A 17,521-nucleotide genomic window follows, 5' to 3' on the forward strand; every position below is an offset into this window, starting at 1 on the left:
AATATTCATCACGCTTCCGCTGTACTGACACTGCAATAACACAAACTTAACGGATCGTCTTTCTCCGGAAAGGAAAACAGATGCCTACTTTCTCTGCCCGGGGAGGAGAGCAGAGAGGATTCGCCAGAGCAATCAGCGGCCTCAGACTTCTGCTACCTGGCTGACAACAAGCAACAGATCTGCCACAGCCTCTTATATCTCCTTCTCTCGCTCTCCTATGGCTCATCTTCTCTCTCATGAGTCAGCAGTATGAAGCCCATAGCCTCTGTATTGATCTGATGTAGCCTTTTGGTTATGCTCTGACCTGGGGCTGAACTGAGGGCTTGAATTGATCATGTAACTACGCTGCCCTGTCAAATCTGGGCCAACCTCAATCTGTGACACACATAACAAGGGAATGACGAGGGAGAGAGAGAGAGGGCGGGGGGGGAAGAACAAAAGAAGAGAGCTTGAATGAAACGAAACAACAAAATGGTAGAAAGACTAAGCAAACAGTTACGTCCAATAACTGGTGTCACACAGACATGAACAGTATTACAGCGCAGAAGTGTCTCATATCTTTAGTCTGTCGGGCGCCCTCTCTCCCTGTCTTTCCCTAGTGCTATTAAGCGAGTGATGCTTTCCTTCTTATTACCGGGTTAGGCTGGGCCCAGAATAACACCATTCATCTCCACAGTGGGAGAACACAGGAAATAATTCCTGGAGAGAGAGAGAGAGAGAGAAGAAAGAGAGGGCGAGAAGAGCGCGAGAGAGAGTGCGAGCGAGAGTGGAGGAAGAGACAGCGACAAGAGACACACACTCATCCATCGTTTGCCTTCACAAGGATCTCTCCCTCCATCCCCCCATGTCAATACTTTCTGGACTTTCAGTAGTCACTGAAACAGCAAGACAACAGCAAGACAACCTACCACAGAACGCTCTTTTCTCAGAACCCAGTAGTTCAAATACAGCGCTACACAACGGCGAAACAAAGCTACATCTAGGACCGAGACCATCGCAACAGAGTCATCTCTGTCAGGGACTTACACATCTCACAGTGGAACTTTCTCATTGGATCGGGTTCCACTGGAGCACAATGTATAGTTTAGAAACAATAACAAAGGGAAGAGTCACTATATGGAAAAGTAGGGAAGTAGGTCTGAGTCCGAATCAGACGGACAGAGTAGAAAAACATAACTAGATGTTTGAATTTGGACGTGAAGACAGAGCTTGTGCATTGCTGGTATTTCGCAGAGTTAGCTTCTTTATAATTCCTGAGAAAAATTTATAATTAACAAGGAGGCTATTTTTAGGACAGGTGTGAACTGGTGATCGGGTAAGCTGAATGTAATGCACATGTAATGTACACTGACTATACCAAACATTAGGAACGCCTTAATATTGAGTTGCATCCCCCCTTTTACCCTCAAAACAGCCTCAATTCGTGGGGACATGGACTCTACAAGGTGTTGAAAGCGTTCCACAGGGATGCAACGTTTCAGACCATGTTGACTTCAATGCTTCCCACAGTTGTGTCAAGTTGGCTGGATGAACTTTGGGTGGTGGACCATTCTTGATACACACGGGAAACTTTTGAGTGAGAAAAACCCAGCAGCGTTGCAGTTCTTGACACAAATCGGTGCGCCTGGCATCTACTACCATACCCCGTTCAAAGGCACTTAAATATTTTGTCTTGCCCATTCACCCTCTGAAAGACACACATACATACACAATACATGTCTCAAATTGTCTCAAGGCCTACAAATCCTTCTTTAACCTGTCTTCTCCCCTGATTGAAGTGGATTTAACAGGTGACATCTATAAGGGATCATAGCTTTCACCTGGATTCACCTGGTCAGTCTATGTCATGGAATGAGCAGGTGTTCATAATATTTTGGACACCCAGTGTGTATCAGGGTCATCACACCCAGTGTGTATCAGGGACAGTCGACTGTAATGTACTGCATGTAGGGTGGATGATGTATAAGTAGTGGTCAATCCTCCTCCTGGAAAGCTGCCGATGTGCCCTTGAGCAAGGCACTTAACCCGTAATTGCTCCTGTAAGTCGCTCTGGATAGGAGCGTCTGCTGAATGACTCAAACGCAAATATAAAAACGTACGGAGTATGCATGCAGGCTTTTGATCCAGCCCTGCAGTAACACACCTGATTCTACTAATGAGTTGTGTGTTAAGTGTTGTGGTGTGTTGTGCTACAGTGGGGTGCATGTCAATAGAACATAGGTCTGGGCTAAATATAGGAGAGAGAGAGCAGAGCAGAGCAACTCATCACCTTAAATATTTAATCTCTCCTCTTCTGAGTTGGAGGGAGAGGGGTAGGGAGGGAAGGAGGAGAGGGAGGGATGGGGGAAAGGGAGGTGCAGGAGAGATGGTGGGGGGTAAGAGAATGACAGAGTGAGAGAGAGGAAGAGAAACAGATAGAGGAAGAGAAACAGAGAGAGAGAGAGAGAGAGGGAAGAGAAACAGAGGGAGAGAGACAAGAGAGAGAGGAAGAGAGAGCGAGAGAGGAAGAGAGAGCGAGAGAGGGAAGAGAAACAAAGAGAGGAAGAGAAACAGAGAGAGAGAGAGAGAGAGAGGAGAAACAAAGAGAGAGGGAAGAGAGCGAGAGAGAGAGAATACAGAGGGAGAGGGAAGAGAAACAGAGAGGAAAGAGAAACAGAGAGAGAGAGAGAGAGAGAGAGGGAGAGAGGGAGAGAGGGAAGAGAAACAGAGAGAGAGGAAGATAACCAGAGAGAGAGAGAGAGGAAGAGAAACAGGGAGAGAGAGAGACGAAGGTACAAAGAAGAGGAATGAAAATAGGGGAACGACAAAAAAGGAAAAAGAGATGAGAAAAGAAAAGAGCGAGGGAGGAAGTGAGGACATGGGAATATAATCCGTTTTCATGCAGAAGCGGCTGGACTATTTGTGAGTTTCTAGACAACTGTTGTGCGTCACAGCCGATAAGAGGGTTATATTCTTATTCACATGTGGAGCAGAATTCGGCGCGTCTGTTTTACTCTCAACAGATTTGGTCCCGATACATTCTGAGAGGGCGCCTATCTACTCGTAAAATATGACAGCTTTGACGTTTCTTGAACAAACCCGTCAAGTCGCGAACTCAATCTGAAAAGTAGCCTTTTGCCCCCCCCCCCTCCCCTCCAGTGGAATAAGCCCCCATATTGAAAGTTGGAACTCTCATACACTAACTACACAGAGAAAGAACCAGTGTTATTTGGAGTGGGGCTTACACAGTGTCACTATCACTCTGCACTGCACATGCTGTACATTTGGGGAATTAAATAAGCCAGCCATTGACACTGGGTCCCTGTGTGTGATGTAAGCTGCTATGGCGCTCTGCTCAGTATTGTGTGGGCTGTGCACCACGCTGAAGGACAGATAAAGGTTACATCTACAGGGATATGTAGGGCACATAACACATTATACACACATTATACACACATTATACACACATTATAGCTAAGGGATCTTAGCTATAATGTGCTACTAACAATTGGATACCACGAAATTGGGGAGAAAAAGGGGTAAAAAAAAGGGGTTAAAAAAATAATGGTTCACCACCCAAAGGACATCCAACTAACTTCACACAACTATGCATTGGAGTCAACATGGGCCAGCATCCCTGTGGAACGCTTTCGACACCTTGTAGAGTCCATGCTGAGAGTCCTGTTCTGCAACTCAATATTAGGAAGGTGTTCCTAATGTTTGGCGTACTCAGTGTACATGGAAACACACACTGAGATGTCTCGGCGTGGCCTTTTGTTCTGGCCACGTTTCATTGTGATAGATGGGCCTCTATAGGAAGCACATGGAGACTAATTAAGAGGGACCCAATGGCAGAGGGCTTTCTCTCTCTCGGTCTCTCGCTGAGAGCGCGTATACAATGAGACATGATAGCATCGGAGCAGAGGCGTGTTCAGGCACATCCCCCCACAAAATAGACCCGTTTCAGACCAGAGCAAGGATATGATAAAGTGCCTTGGCTTAATTATAATGTAGGTATTCTACAGCAGGGAAAACATGCTGCAATCATCTATCATACATTACTGAGCTATCATACAAGGCCCAACTTAAAAACAACACGACATTAATGCTCGTTCTCTTGTCCGGGACAAGTAAAATAATAATAATAATAATAATAGTCGCACAAGAAGAATATAGTTTTAAGTTGTCTGAAAGTAAAAAAAATAGGTAATGAAAATCACACAAATCACGACATCACAAGCATTGGAATAATATACAAGTCAATGTGTAGGTGCTACGCATGTTGGCTACAGCCTCGCGTCCAAACCGATGCTGACATGAGGAAGGCGCCAGAAAATGGAGCCAAATGATTGGCCAAATTTGAATGACATAAATATAGGCTAAACGGCAGTCAGGTTTGACAGGTATAATGAAGGATAATGAACATTAACATCTGAAAGGCTCGATTTGGTTGACGTTCTGAAGGCACGGTCGGTTCAGATCAAATGGTCAGACGACCGGAGAGTGAAGGACAGTGCCTGACGGGCACCACACAACACCCACCTTGAATCGGAGCAAAGATGGTCAGCATTTTGAAACTACTTAAAGATATACTTGTTTAAAACCTGGATATTTGATGTCCTTTTATGAAGCAAGTCTAACCTGGTTTCAAAGTAGCCTAGTCAAAATAAGACCAAATGTTGAGGGAATTACTTAAACACTTAATATGTCATTGAAACCAGCATTTTTCAGGTAAGATTGGTTTTCAAATCAACTTTATTTGATTGTGCAGCAGCAAAAGGCATAATCCTGGTCATATTAATAACCCGAGTTAGTTGATGCATCTTTAGATCTCCTCTCTTCATTTGTAACGGATATTTGAATCTCTGTCACATGAACCTGCTCGTGCGTGCGGTGAGAGCGGTGTTTTGTCGCTAATAGCATTTTGGAACATAAGTGCGTAGCCTACAGCCATGTGCACATTGTTGATCTTATAATATGAAGAAATACAACTTCAGCCACATTTTGAGATAAACGGTCTGACCTGTTGCATCTGCCTCCTAGCTTTTTAATTTTCTTTATGTTCAGCGGTATGAATTTTGGATCTGTCGTCCCAGAACCTTTGAACCGTAGACATATTTTGAATCATCCAACGGACAACGGGACACCTTTAATTACCAGCCCTGGGGGGGAATTATTTTAGAAAAGACAGAGAAAGTATTGGCTTGTAATTGTAATGTTGTAATATTTGATAGGCTACCTAGGGTGGCCAACCATCCTCCAGGAGAGCCTTAAAGGGGCAGTGTTGTATTTTGAGACAGCCTTGAATATGCAAAGAAGCCAACAGGCAGAGTGTAACGGACATTTTTGTCTGATTCTCTGTGGTAAAAAAAAAGATAGTATTGCAACAAAACAAAAACAAATGGGGGGGGGGGGACAAGTGACTTGAGCTTTTGGACAAGTAAAACAAATCTGTCCTCCTTGTCTTAAGGACAAGTGTCAAAACAAGTTCAAAGTCAAGCCCTGGTATATAATAGATGTACAGTACCATATCAGGTGGGACAGTAGAGCAGTTAAAATCTGCTGCGTGTGCAGTTTTTCCAGGGGTGACCGAAGGGACAGTAAGTAAGTAACACAGTAGGTGGGGGGTGACAGCTGGCCTGGACCACAATCTCCTTTCCTGTCTGCACATCTGAGAGAATGCACCATACAGAAGGTGCTGGACTTTGCTTACAGGAGAGCACAGGAGGCTGCTGAAGGGAGGACGGCACATATTAACGGCTGGAACGGAGCGCATGGAAACCATGTATTTGATTTAGTTACACTGATTCCGCTCCAGCCATTACCACGAGCCCGTCCTCCCCAATTAAGGTGCCACCAACCCCCTGCGGAGGACAGGTTCTGTATAGCTGTACTGGTTCTATGGCTCCCTGCAGACACACGTCACCAACATACGCAGACAGACAGAAAGACAAACAGAAAGACGAGTAGAAAGACAGACAGACTCATCCACTGGCCGACCGACCAACAGACAGAAAGGCAGACACATGCACGGCACACATAAACACCCACTGGTTACCTTTTGAAGTGGCTGAGCAGGGTGCCCACCAGCTCTCCAATGCGGCTGTCCCCGGCAGGCATCATGCCCTTTAGACAAACCACCAGGTCCCGGCTGTCCTTAGTGTGGAACACCACCAATTGATCCTTACCAGGGGACACACTGATCCCAGTCACCTGGTAGGACAGAGAGAGAGAGGACACACATGTAAGTACGCACACACACACACACACACACACACACACACACACCAGGGAAGTTTGAGTTAGCGCAGCTCAATGGACACAGCAATACACTAGCGGTTCTCAGACTGAATCAAAATTGCTATCCATCACCCCTCATTTGCTTAGTAAGGAAAGGGACCAGGGGTTATTCTGACATGGTCCTACACAGACTGCAATAGACAGGTAAAACCCCAAGGTTCTGTGTGTAACGTCTGGCTGCTTCAAGGGTTATTGTTCCTGGTGTGATTTTTTTTATTTAACGGAACATAACATGAATGAAAATTTGAATGAAGATAATGAAAAGTAGACTGTATATTGTGCATTTGTTTGCTCTGGAATGAATCATATTTTGTTTTGTTGATGGATTTTTGCTGTGTGGATTATACTGTTAAATAAATATGAACTGTACCGAGCAGAACTGTGTTTGTAAAAAAAAATTTTTTTTTTAAATTAAAAAGTGTTTGCTCAGAGAGGCTGAGAAGAATGTGGCCAAATATCTTCTTCAAGATAGAAATGTTTTCAGTTATTGGTCTTGATCCCACAGGACTAATCAATGACTGATCGAGGCTCATTGAACCAGCCAGTGTGGTCAGATGCCAACATTCTGCAGGTGTGTAGTTGGACTTTACTGAGCTCTGCAAAACCCCACCAAATGTGTTAGACCTAGCCCTAACCTCTATTTAATAGCATCACAGGTAAACACCGCTTAAAGATGAGGGCTATGCCTAAAGGTCATGGTGTGTCGAATTTCCTCTCTCTTAGACACCCTCCTTCTCTGTCTCTGTCTCCCCCCCCCCCCCCCCCCCCCCTTTCGTTCTCTCTCTCCCACAGGTCAATACAGAGCAGAGGTTAGGGTCTAATGCTCATAGCTTATAGTTTTTTGCTTTCTTTCCCTCTCTCTTTCTATCCCTCCCTACCTCTCTTTTTTCTATCCCTTCCCCTTTTCACTCCTTCACCCTGTCTCTGTGAGTCCAGGCCCCATTAAGCACAGTGTAGAGTAGACTATGGCAAGAGTCTTACACATTACCCCTTTAGCCCAACATCATACTGGGACAAAATAATAATTATACCATCTCCATCAGATGAAGGAAATGTGACAGCTCCACCATGGCAACATGCATCAAGGGGTAAACAACCAATAGCTAGCTGCTTCACCAATAGCTAGCCGAAATAACTGAACGTGAAATGAGCCCAGGGGTTAGAAACGATTTCAACAGGTATACTCCCAACACCATATGCTCGTGTTCGTGACAGCATATTAAGAGGAACAGGTTACATTTATATTTAAATGAACAGGTCAATTGATTGGAACGAGCCTCATTTCTTTTTAATTAGTTGGGATAATGAAACAGTCAGACTGGCGTTTTTCGATTCGGCTTCTTTCATCGAAATCAAATCAAATATTATTAGTCACATGCGCCGTATACAACAGTGAAATGCTTACTTACAAGCCCCTAACCAACAATGCGGTTTAAAAAATAAGAAAAATAAATAAAAGATGTTCAGGAGTCTTATGGCTTGGCGGTAGAAGTTGTTTAGAAGCATCTTGGACCTAGACTTGGCGCTCCGGTACATGGTAGCAGAGAGAACAGTCTATGACTAGGGTGGCTGGAGTCTGATCATTTTTAGGATCTTCCCCTGACAGGTCCTGGATAGCAGGAAGCTTGGCCCCAGTGATGTACTGGGCCGTACACAACCAGTCAGGATGCTCTCGATGGTGAAGCTGTAAAACCTTTTGAAGACCTGAGGACCCATGACATACTTTTTCAGTCTCCTGAGGAGGTTTTGTTTTGCCCTCTTCTCGACTGTCTTGGTGTGCTTGGACCATGTTAGTTTGTTGGTAATGTGGACACCAAGGAACTTGAAGCTCTCAATCTGCTCCACTACAGCCCCGTTGATGAGAATGGGGGCGTGCTCAGTCCTCCTTTTTCTGTAGTCCACAATCATCTCCTTTGTCTTGATCACGTTAAGGGAGAGGTTGTTGTCCTGGCACCACACGGCCATGTCTCTGACCTCCTCCCTATAGGCTGTCTTGTTGTTGTTGGTGATTAGGCTGTTGTGTCATCAGGAAAACTCAATGATGGTATTAGAGTTGTGCATGGCCATGCAGTCATGACTGAACTGGGAGTACAGGAGGGGACTGAGCACACACCCCTAAGGAGCACCTGTGTTGAGGATCAGTGTGGCGGATGTGTTGTTACCTACCCTTACTGCCTGGGGGCGGCACGTCAGGAAGTCCAGGATCCAGTTGCAGAGGGAGGTGTTTAGTCCCAGGGTCCTTAGCTTATTGATGAGCTTGGAGGGCACTATGGTGTTGAACGCTGAGCTGTAGTCAATGAATAGCATTCTCACATAGGTGTTCCTTTTGTCCAGGTGGGAAAGGGCAGTGTAGAGTGCAATAGAGATCGCATCATCTGTGTATCTGTTAGGGCGGTATGCAAATTGGAGTGGGTCTCAGGTTTCTGGGATAATTGTGTTGATGTGAGACATGACCAGCTTTTCAAATCACTTCATGGCTACAGACATGAGTGCTATGGTCGGTAGTCATTTAGGCAGCTTACCTTAGTGTTCTTGGGCACAACATGTTTAAAACATGCTGGTATTACAGACTCGGACAAGGAGAGGTTGAAAATGTCAGTGAAGACACTTGCCAGTTGGTCAGCGCATGCTCACAGTACAAGTCCTGGTAATCCGCCTGGCCCTGTGGTCTTGTGAAGGTTGACCTGCTTAAAGGTCTTACTCACATCGGCTGCGGAGAGCGTGATCACACAGTCGTCCGGAACAGCTGGTGCTCTCATGCATGTTTCAGGGTTATTTGCCTCGAAGCGAGCATAGAAGTAGTTTAGCTCATCTGGTAGGCTCATGTCACTGGGCAGCTCTTGGCTGTGCTTCCCTTTGTCATCTGTAATGGTTTGCAAGCCCTGCCACATCCGACGAGCGTCGGAGCCGGTGTAGTACGATTCGATCTTAGTCCTGTATTGACACTTTGCCAGTTTGATGGTTCGTCGGAGGGCATAGCGGGATTTCTTATAAGCTTCCGGGTTAGAGTCCCGCTCCTTGAAAGCGTCAGCTCTAGCTTTTAGCTCAGTGCGGATGTTGCCTGTAAACCATGGCTTCTGGTTGGAGTAGATGCACTTATTCTGGATGCACTTATTGATGAAGCCATTGACTGATGTGGTGTACTCCTGAATGCCATCTGAAGAATCCCGGAACATGTTCCAGTCTCTGCTAGCAAAACAGTCCTGACCACTTTTTTATTGAGAATGCTGTTGTTGATTTTTTATTCAAGATGTTGTTTGATTTTGTAAATGTCATGTCGGTGGGTAGCAGGTAACCTAGTGGTTAGAGTGTTGGGCCAGTAACCGAAAGATTGCTGGATCGAATCCCCGAGCTGGCAAGGTAAGGCCGTTCTGCCCGAGCAAGGCAATTAACCCACTGTTCCGCGGGCTCTGAAGAAGTGGATGTTGATTAGGGAAGCCCCCCTCTCTGATTCAGAGGGGTTGGGTTAAATGTGGAAGACACATTTCAGTTGAATGCATTCAGATGTACAACTGACTAGAAAAAAGCAGGTCCGGAACAAGGTAGCACGGTAGCACGTCCGGTGAACAGGTCAGGGTTCCATAGCCGCAGGGAGAACAGTTGAATCTGGAGCAGCAGCACGACCAGGTGGACTGGGGACAGCAAGGAGTCATCAGCCCAGGTAGTCCTGAGGCATGATCCCTTATTGATGTCACTGGTAAATCCACTTCAAACAGGGTGAATGGGCAAGACAAAAGATTTAAGTGCCTTTGACTGGGGTATGGTAGTAGGTGCCAGGTGACAGAACTGCAATGCTGCTGGGTTTTTCACGCTCAACAGTTTGGTCCACCACCCAAAGTTCATGCAGCCAAAATGACAACTGTGGGAAGCATTGTCAACATGGGCCAGCATTCCTTTTTTACACCTTATAGAGTCTATGCTTCGATGAATTGATGCTGTTCTGAGGGCAAAAGGGGGGGGGGGGGGGGGGGGGGGGTGCAACTCAATATTATCAAGGTGTTCTTAATGTTTTGTACACTCAGTGTATTGATAAGATCATCTTTGAAAACTAACAACCACCAAAATAAAAACTAGACAGTCAGGGAGAATAAAAAAATAAAAAAATGTTATGGCATGAGGAAACCATTGATTTAGTTATAATGTTGGAGTCACTCAATGTTGGAGATAACCTAAAAACATGTATAAGCCATGGCAAAATGTGTAAAATTGCAGGAAATTTGTTTAAAACAGCAACATTTTGTCTATGTGAACAAGAGGTCGGAGACCACTCTCCCCCCACCCATGCGAACTTTGCCACCGCTGATGAAAAAAATCCTAGGGGAAACACTGGGGAAACAATGCATGTTTGGAGAGATGGAAAGATAGTGAAAGAGAGTGAGAGGAAAGACAAATAACCTCTATTGGAAAGCGGAGCACATGTAGCAGCCAGGCGATTTGTGCACATGCCTGAACGACACCAGACATCAGCTGATCTGCCCTCCCGCACGGTCGTCATGACAACCCCGTCTCCTGGGAAGTTGGCATGACAACGGCGGAGGGAGAGAGCAACGGCCGGAGAGGGAGAGGGAGGAAGATGGCAGGAAGCAAAGGGAATGTGTTGGGAAGAAGAGGGATGGAGGGAGGTAGAGAGGGATGTACAATGGATATTTGTTTTATTTTTACGACTTAGTTTTTTTTTTTTTACAACGGCACAACAGTTAACACACTAACGATCGCTGTATGCACCGCAAGGTGGTGGTTAATTGACCCATAAATCGGAGGTAGACAGCCATGACTCCTCAGTAGCATGGACGTATGGGGAACTATCCATCTCCTAGTGGATGCGTCTCAAGTCGCACCCCATTCCCCACATGGCGGACTACTTTCGTCCAGAGCCCGATGGACTACAGGGAATAGGGTGCCATTTGGGATGCACAAATTGCCTCTGGTTCCTGCAGGGGCAGGAAATAAACACAAGGGCAGCCAAGATTTAGCGTGGCAGCAACCCAGCTAGCTCGCTAATCTACAGGCCTTCCCCCTCCATCTGACCTTCAAGTAATCGACGGTTCCTCGTCATGCCTCGCTGGCTCCCCTAGCAACCATACGTCTCCATTCCAACCTACTCTCTCACCTTGACCAGCTCTCTAGCTCCTATAGATGACATTCAGAATAATGGAGTATTTCGTCATACACACAGTATGTGCGACCGCACTTGAAGAAACTTTCCGGATTGACTGACCTTCATGTCTTAAAGTAACGATTGACTGTCATTTCGCTTTGCTTATTTGAGCTGTTCTTGCCATAATATGGACTTGTTCTTTTACCAAATCTTCTGTATACCACCCATATCTTGTCACAACACAACTGATTGGCTCAAACGCAGACTGGTACTGTACTGTAGCTGTACACAATGTTCTATACTGTAAGTATTGTGGGTACCGTCATTTTCTACCTCTCCGAGTAGTCTTCTTATGTCTCCCAGTCTGTTCCATTTAACAATACTGAAGCTTCAGCCTGTGTCCAGCACACACACTTTCTCTCTCCAGGATCTCGTGCGTGTGTGTGTGTGTGTGTGTGTGTGTGTGTGTGTGTGTGTGTGTGTGTGTAAACAATAGCCGATAGCCCTTCAGCAAAACCCCATTCTCCTCCTAGCCCTGCTTTTCCATTACAGATGCAGCGATAAGACCGGGGTGTCCATCCTATAATTCTTTCCTGACAGTTTCTCCAGATTGAACACCGTGGTTCCTTGTCATAGTTGCTATCGGTCACCTCAGCTCATTTCCTCACTCATGACAACAGCACATGGAGGGAATATCTGGTCAGACGGATTACCTTTTTATACCTTTCTACCCCCCCCCCCCCCCCCCCCCCAAACACACACTGTTAGTATCTGCCTGTACTGTAATACCAGAGATTATACTTTGCCGCGCACTTTGACTCGTCCGTGGAACGAGGACAGAGGTTTAAATGCGGGTGTAGGTTACATAAACAGAGTTCTGATAAAAAGCCAGGGTGTTTTGGGTAAAAGCAGGGACGCACTGCTGTGAATCTAAAAAAACAACCATGAGGATTCTCACCATGGAAACAAGGCTCATAGTCTTTGTGTGCCTCATAGTCCACCAATCAGTGAGAATGTTTTTAACATAACATGAATGCAGCAGGGAGAAAGGATTGGGAGAGTTGCACATTTAAACGCTGTTGCCTTAGCTGCAAATAACATTCTCCGTATATAGCATAATAAGAGACGATTTAAAACGAAACTACATCCCATCTAACCTTTTTTCAATGGAAGTCTACCAGGACATGGGAAAGACAATTATTCCATTATCTCAACATAGCGTTCAATTTTCTCCTCCTCCTCAAACCGTGCTGTTATTAATTATCAATTGACAATAATTTAGAGAGATCCATTATGCTGTTTGGAGCAGCAGCTAGTAAGATCCCCATCAAATCCACCACATTAAGAACACAGGGGAGATGATCCTACGTTGTAGAGGGGGATGCTCTTCATGGGTTTGTACTGCTTCAGGGGGTCCATCTTGTACAGGTGGCGGTCTGTGATGAGGACGGCTCGGTCCTCTGCCTTGTGGAAACGGTTGATCTGAGAAACACAAAGGTCCTCATCAGTTGCCCCCACAGGAGACACACAGCACTGGGAGTTGGCTAAACTCAGAGACAGTTAGGAGAGTGTGTGTGTGTGTGTGTGTGTGTGTGTGTGTGTGTGTGTGTGTGTGTGTGTGTGTGTGTGTGTGTGTGTGTGTGTGAGATGTGATCGGAATCTCTATTGTGTGTGTGTGGGTGCGGGTTCGCATCTGCATCTATGTACCTTGCGCACGTTGCAGGAGAAGAGAACTCTCATGAACTTGTCCTTACGCTGCAGCTCACTGGACACCAAGGTGAAGGAGGACGCTGTGTCAGGACTGTCTCGTTTCTGAACACACAGACAGACAGGCAGACAGGCAGGCAGGCAGACAGAAAGACAGGCAGGCAGGCAGGCAGGCAGACAGAGACACACAGACAAAGACTGTCATGAAGATCAACTCTACAAAGACAAACCTCTTTCCATTGTATTTTAGTTCCAACAATGCACGTATACACACGGCGCACACACACATTTACAACTACATTCAAATAAAAAATTAAAATCACACACATCAGAACTAGTGTCAGAACCCCCCCCCCCAGCCAGTTCAACTCACCAGGTAGTTGCCCTCCCAGGTCCTCTGCAGCCCCAGGTCGGGTCTCTGGTCCTTGAGGGCCTCCAGGGTGGCCCCCTTGGCTCTGATCCGCAGCTTCTCCTCTGGAGTCATGTCTTTGATCAGCATCCACGCCCACCACCTAAAGCAGCATGGAAACACCCACAGGAATAGCCATGGAGCCAAGATATCGACTCTGATACAGTAGAATCTATAGCCTTGACAACAGGATGGGCTATTTCTGACGCGATGATATTCTTGGGGGGCTGCACTCTCTCTGACAAGAAACATCCTGCCTTGAAACTGTACTTTCGGGGATTTACGTGTGGAATTTCACTTTCTCCGGATGAAAGTATTGAATGAGGCTTTGATGGGGGAAAATCAATGTCCACCACAGAGCTGAGGCTGGAGGAAACATGGGTATGCACCTTCAAAGGAAACCGGTTGGAGTTTAAATCAGCACCCCTGGTTATGGCACTCCACAGAATTCTTACCACACTGATGATATACTGATGGAAGGGCTTACAGTGCATTGCGTTCAAGGGTTGATGTTCTGTCTGAACAGAGGTGAGACAAGTCATATTACAACCTTGTGTGTGTGTGTGTGCTGTTTGTTAACCTGTTGTAGAAGCTCCGCAGCGCCTCTTCAAACCTCCTCAAGACTTTGGGCGGCGTGGGCCACTTGACGTGCTTGCCGTGGTCCTTCATGGAGCGCACATTTTTGAATTTGCGGTTGACGTCTTTGATGTAAGACTTGACTTTGAAGCGCCGGTAGGCCCGTAGAATGATGACGGCGGCACGCATGCGCCGGTAACGCATCCTGGCTATGGTACCACGCCATACCTGGTGAACAGGACCGAAGAGAGAGAAGGTGGGTGGAGAGGTTCATACAGTGGAAATGAATAAACTTTATTGATACCACCCAATAACTTTTACGTGAACAGGATGTAGGTCTAGAGTATGAAACAAACAAAATATAATACCTGTAAAATGTATATAAAGGCAGACTTTTTTCTCTATATATATTTTAGATACATAAACTAGAGTTTGTGTATGTTTTAATGAACTCAAGCAAGAAAGCCAGAACAAAGATTCACATGATTAAAATGTCAAATTGAAGTTAGCTGTTGTAAATCTGAACAGCATGTATGTTGGAACCTTTATTGAAAAAAATGCAGACACTAACTTGAATGTACGTTTTTCATGAGCTCAAACAAGAAAGCAAAAACAAAGATTAACATAATTCAATTTCACGTTCAAGTTAGTAGCTGTAAATCTGAACAGCTTGCATATTGGACTATTACCGAAAAGAGCCGGCATAACCAAACACCAGTTAACCCCCCCACCCACCCCACCACCTCATCAAATCCCTCATAGCTATCCTTTGACAAATGACAGCAGTGGCAAAGAGTGGAATGTCAGATAAAAAGGCTGGTACCCAAGCTGCTCAAACATGAAAGAATGAACTTCATAGCCATTAGTTATTTCCGTGCATTACAGAGAAATAATGCACACTAGAATGTCAGAAACTACACTGAACAAAAACATAAACGCAACATGTAAAGTGTTGGTCCCATGTTTCATGAGCTGAAAGAAAAGATCCCAGAAATGTTCCATACACACAAAAAAACAAAACAATTGTTAGCACATTTGTTTACATCCCTATTAGTGAGCATTTCTCCTTTGCCAAGATAATCCATCCATCTGACAGGTGTGGCATATCAAGAAGCTGATTAAACAGCATGATCGTTAAAATGTGCACCTTGTGCTGGGGACATTTTTTTTTTTTTACTTTACAATTTGCAGTTGTGTCACACAACACAATGCTACAGATGTCTCAAGTTTTGAGGAAGTGTGCAATTGGCATGCTGACTGCAGGAATGTCCCCAGAGCTGTTGCCAGAGAATTTAATGTTCATTTCTCTACCATAAGCCGCCTCCAACGCTTATTTAAATAAAATTGTCAGTACGTCCAACCAGCCTCACAACTGTCATATGGGTGAGCGATTTGCTGATGTTAACACTGTGAACAGAGTGCCCCATAGTGGTGGTGGGATTATGGTATGGGCAGGCATAAGCTACGGACAACGAACACAATTTCATTTTATCGATGGCAATTTGAATGCACAGATATACTATCACGAGATCCTGAGGCCCATTATTTGATATTATTTGGCCATTCATCCGCCGCCTTCACCTCATGTTTCAGCATGATAATGCATGGCCCCATGTCGCAACGATCTGTGCAAAATTCCAGGAAGCTGAAAATGTTCAAGTTCATGCATGGTCTGCATACTCTGACATGTCACCCATTGAGCATGTTTGGGATGCATATCTGTATTCCCAGTCATGTGAAATCCCTAGATTATGGCCTCATTTATTTATTTCAATTGACTTTCCTTGTATGAACTTTTAACTCAGTAAAATCTTTTGAAATTGTTGCATGTTGCGTTTATATTTTTGTTCAGATTAATTGAATACAGATCCACAAAAAATCATTACTTTTCTAAACTATTTGAATACAGATCTTGGAAAGTGACTACTTTTCAAAACTTTGTGAATACAGAATTCAGAAAGTAACTACCTTTTAAAACCGGACACATATCAGAGAAAGCAACTAATTTGTCATTATGGGGTATTGTGTGTAGATTGATGAGGATTTGTTATTTATTTAATCCATTATAGAATAAGGCTGGAACATAACAACATGTGGAAAAGGGAAGGGGTCTGAATACTTTCCAAATGCACTGTACTCTAATGTTGAAGTGAATCCATGTCCTTCATGTATTTAATTATAGGCTATAGGCAATATTAAGATGAATATCCAAGAGCCCTCCAAACCATGTGCTAATGATCATATATATTAACTAATAATTCAACTAACTGTTGTAGTTTTTGGCTTTTCATCAAATATTTGGCAGTCATCACTTTTTTTTTTTTTCAAATAACTTGCATATTTTCAAATACCTTCAAATATTATATGGTTTTCTGAGAGGTATTCAAAATACCTTCAAATATTATATGGTTTTCTGAGAGGTATTCAAAATACCTTCAAATATTATATGGTTTTCTGAGAGGTATTCAAAATACCTTCAAATATTATATGGTTTTCTGAGAGGTATTCAAAATACCTTCAAATATTACATGGTTTTCTGAGAGGTATTCAAAATACTTTCAAATATGACTTGGTTTTCTGAGAGGTATTCAAAATACTTTCAAATATGACTTGGTTTTCTGAGAGGTATTCAAAATACTTTCAAATATGACTTGGTTTTCTGAGACCTGTATTTGAAAATCAAAGAAAATAGTTGTTTTTATTTGAACAAAAAAATATATTCGACTACCTTGAGATTTGAATGTTGCTATTTACAAATAAACTACAAAATACAACTATTTTCTGCCCATGTGCCTCACACTCCCCCCGTCCCCCACCTTGCTGCCCTAGGTGACTCAAAAATAAGGAGGGACGAGAGAGACCAGAGTGATCCATATTCATCGGTCCCATCTACCCATGGGCTGTATTTATTAGGCAGCAAACAGAAGAAGAAAAAAAATACTGAAAACCGGGAGGGACTAACTGAACTTGTCCAATAAGAAACCCTAATTTTCGTTTTCCATTGCAAAATGTTTTACTACAGTGTGCAATAATGAATACAGACGGGCCTGTTACTTACTATCCTCCACGTGACAAGGATGATGATGAGGTGAATAAATGAACGGAATCCAACTCATAGATGGTCCCCACTAGCTAACAGTGTTAGAAAAAAACACATTCTAATTCAGATCTGATCAAATGTTTGGAGAAATGAAGTCTGTTTAAGGCGAACAGCATTGAGATAAGATATTATAATACAACATATTAAAATGGAGATGGAGAATTAAATATATTTCTTAAGGGACCCAAGTGTATTATGGTCTCGGGTTAAGATTCACAGAATATGCTTAAAGGTGCAATATGCAGACATTTCTCCACCATTTCCTGGTTGCTAAAATTCTAATAGTTTGCCTAATTTCAGTTTATGTGAAACAATAAGCAATATTGTATAGCTTATAGTATAGTGTAGAGAA

General features: G+C 44.1%; 1 protein-coding gene across 1 annotated transcript in view; it reads right to left on the reverse strand.

Annotated features, from left to right (window-relative positions):
* Nucleotides 1-17,521, reverse strand: part of myo1d (myosin 1D) — a 126,337-nt gene that overhangs the window by 20,038 nt on the left and 88,778 nt on the right. Inside the window, exons 17-21 of the mRNA XM_036946371.2 lie at nucleotides 14,074-14,297; nucleotides 13,458-13,596; nucleotides 13,085-13,189; nucleotides 12,746-12,859; nucleotides 6,038-6,192 (exon numbers count right to left, since the gene is read on the reverse strand). Coding sequence (XP_036802266.1) covers nucleotides 6,038-6,192; nucleotides 12,746-12,859; nucleotides 13,085-13,189; nucleotides 13,458-13,596; nucleotides 14,074-14,297 — 737 coding nt within the window. The remainder of the gene's footprint in view (nucleotides 1-6,037; nucleotides 6,193-12,745; nucleotides 12,860-13,084; nucleotides 13,190-13,457; nucleotides 13,597-14,073; nucleotides 14,298-17,521) is intronic.

Source organism: Oncorhynchus mykiss, chromosome 16 (assembly GCF_057628025.1).
Source record: "Oncorhynchus mykiss isolate SJ-2025 chromosome 16, ASM5762802v1, whole genome shotgun sequence".
NCBI classification, from domain to species: Eukaryota; Metazoa; Chordata; class Actinopteri; order Salmoniformes; family Salmonidae; genus Oncorhynchus; species Oncorhynchus mykiss.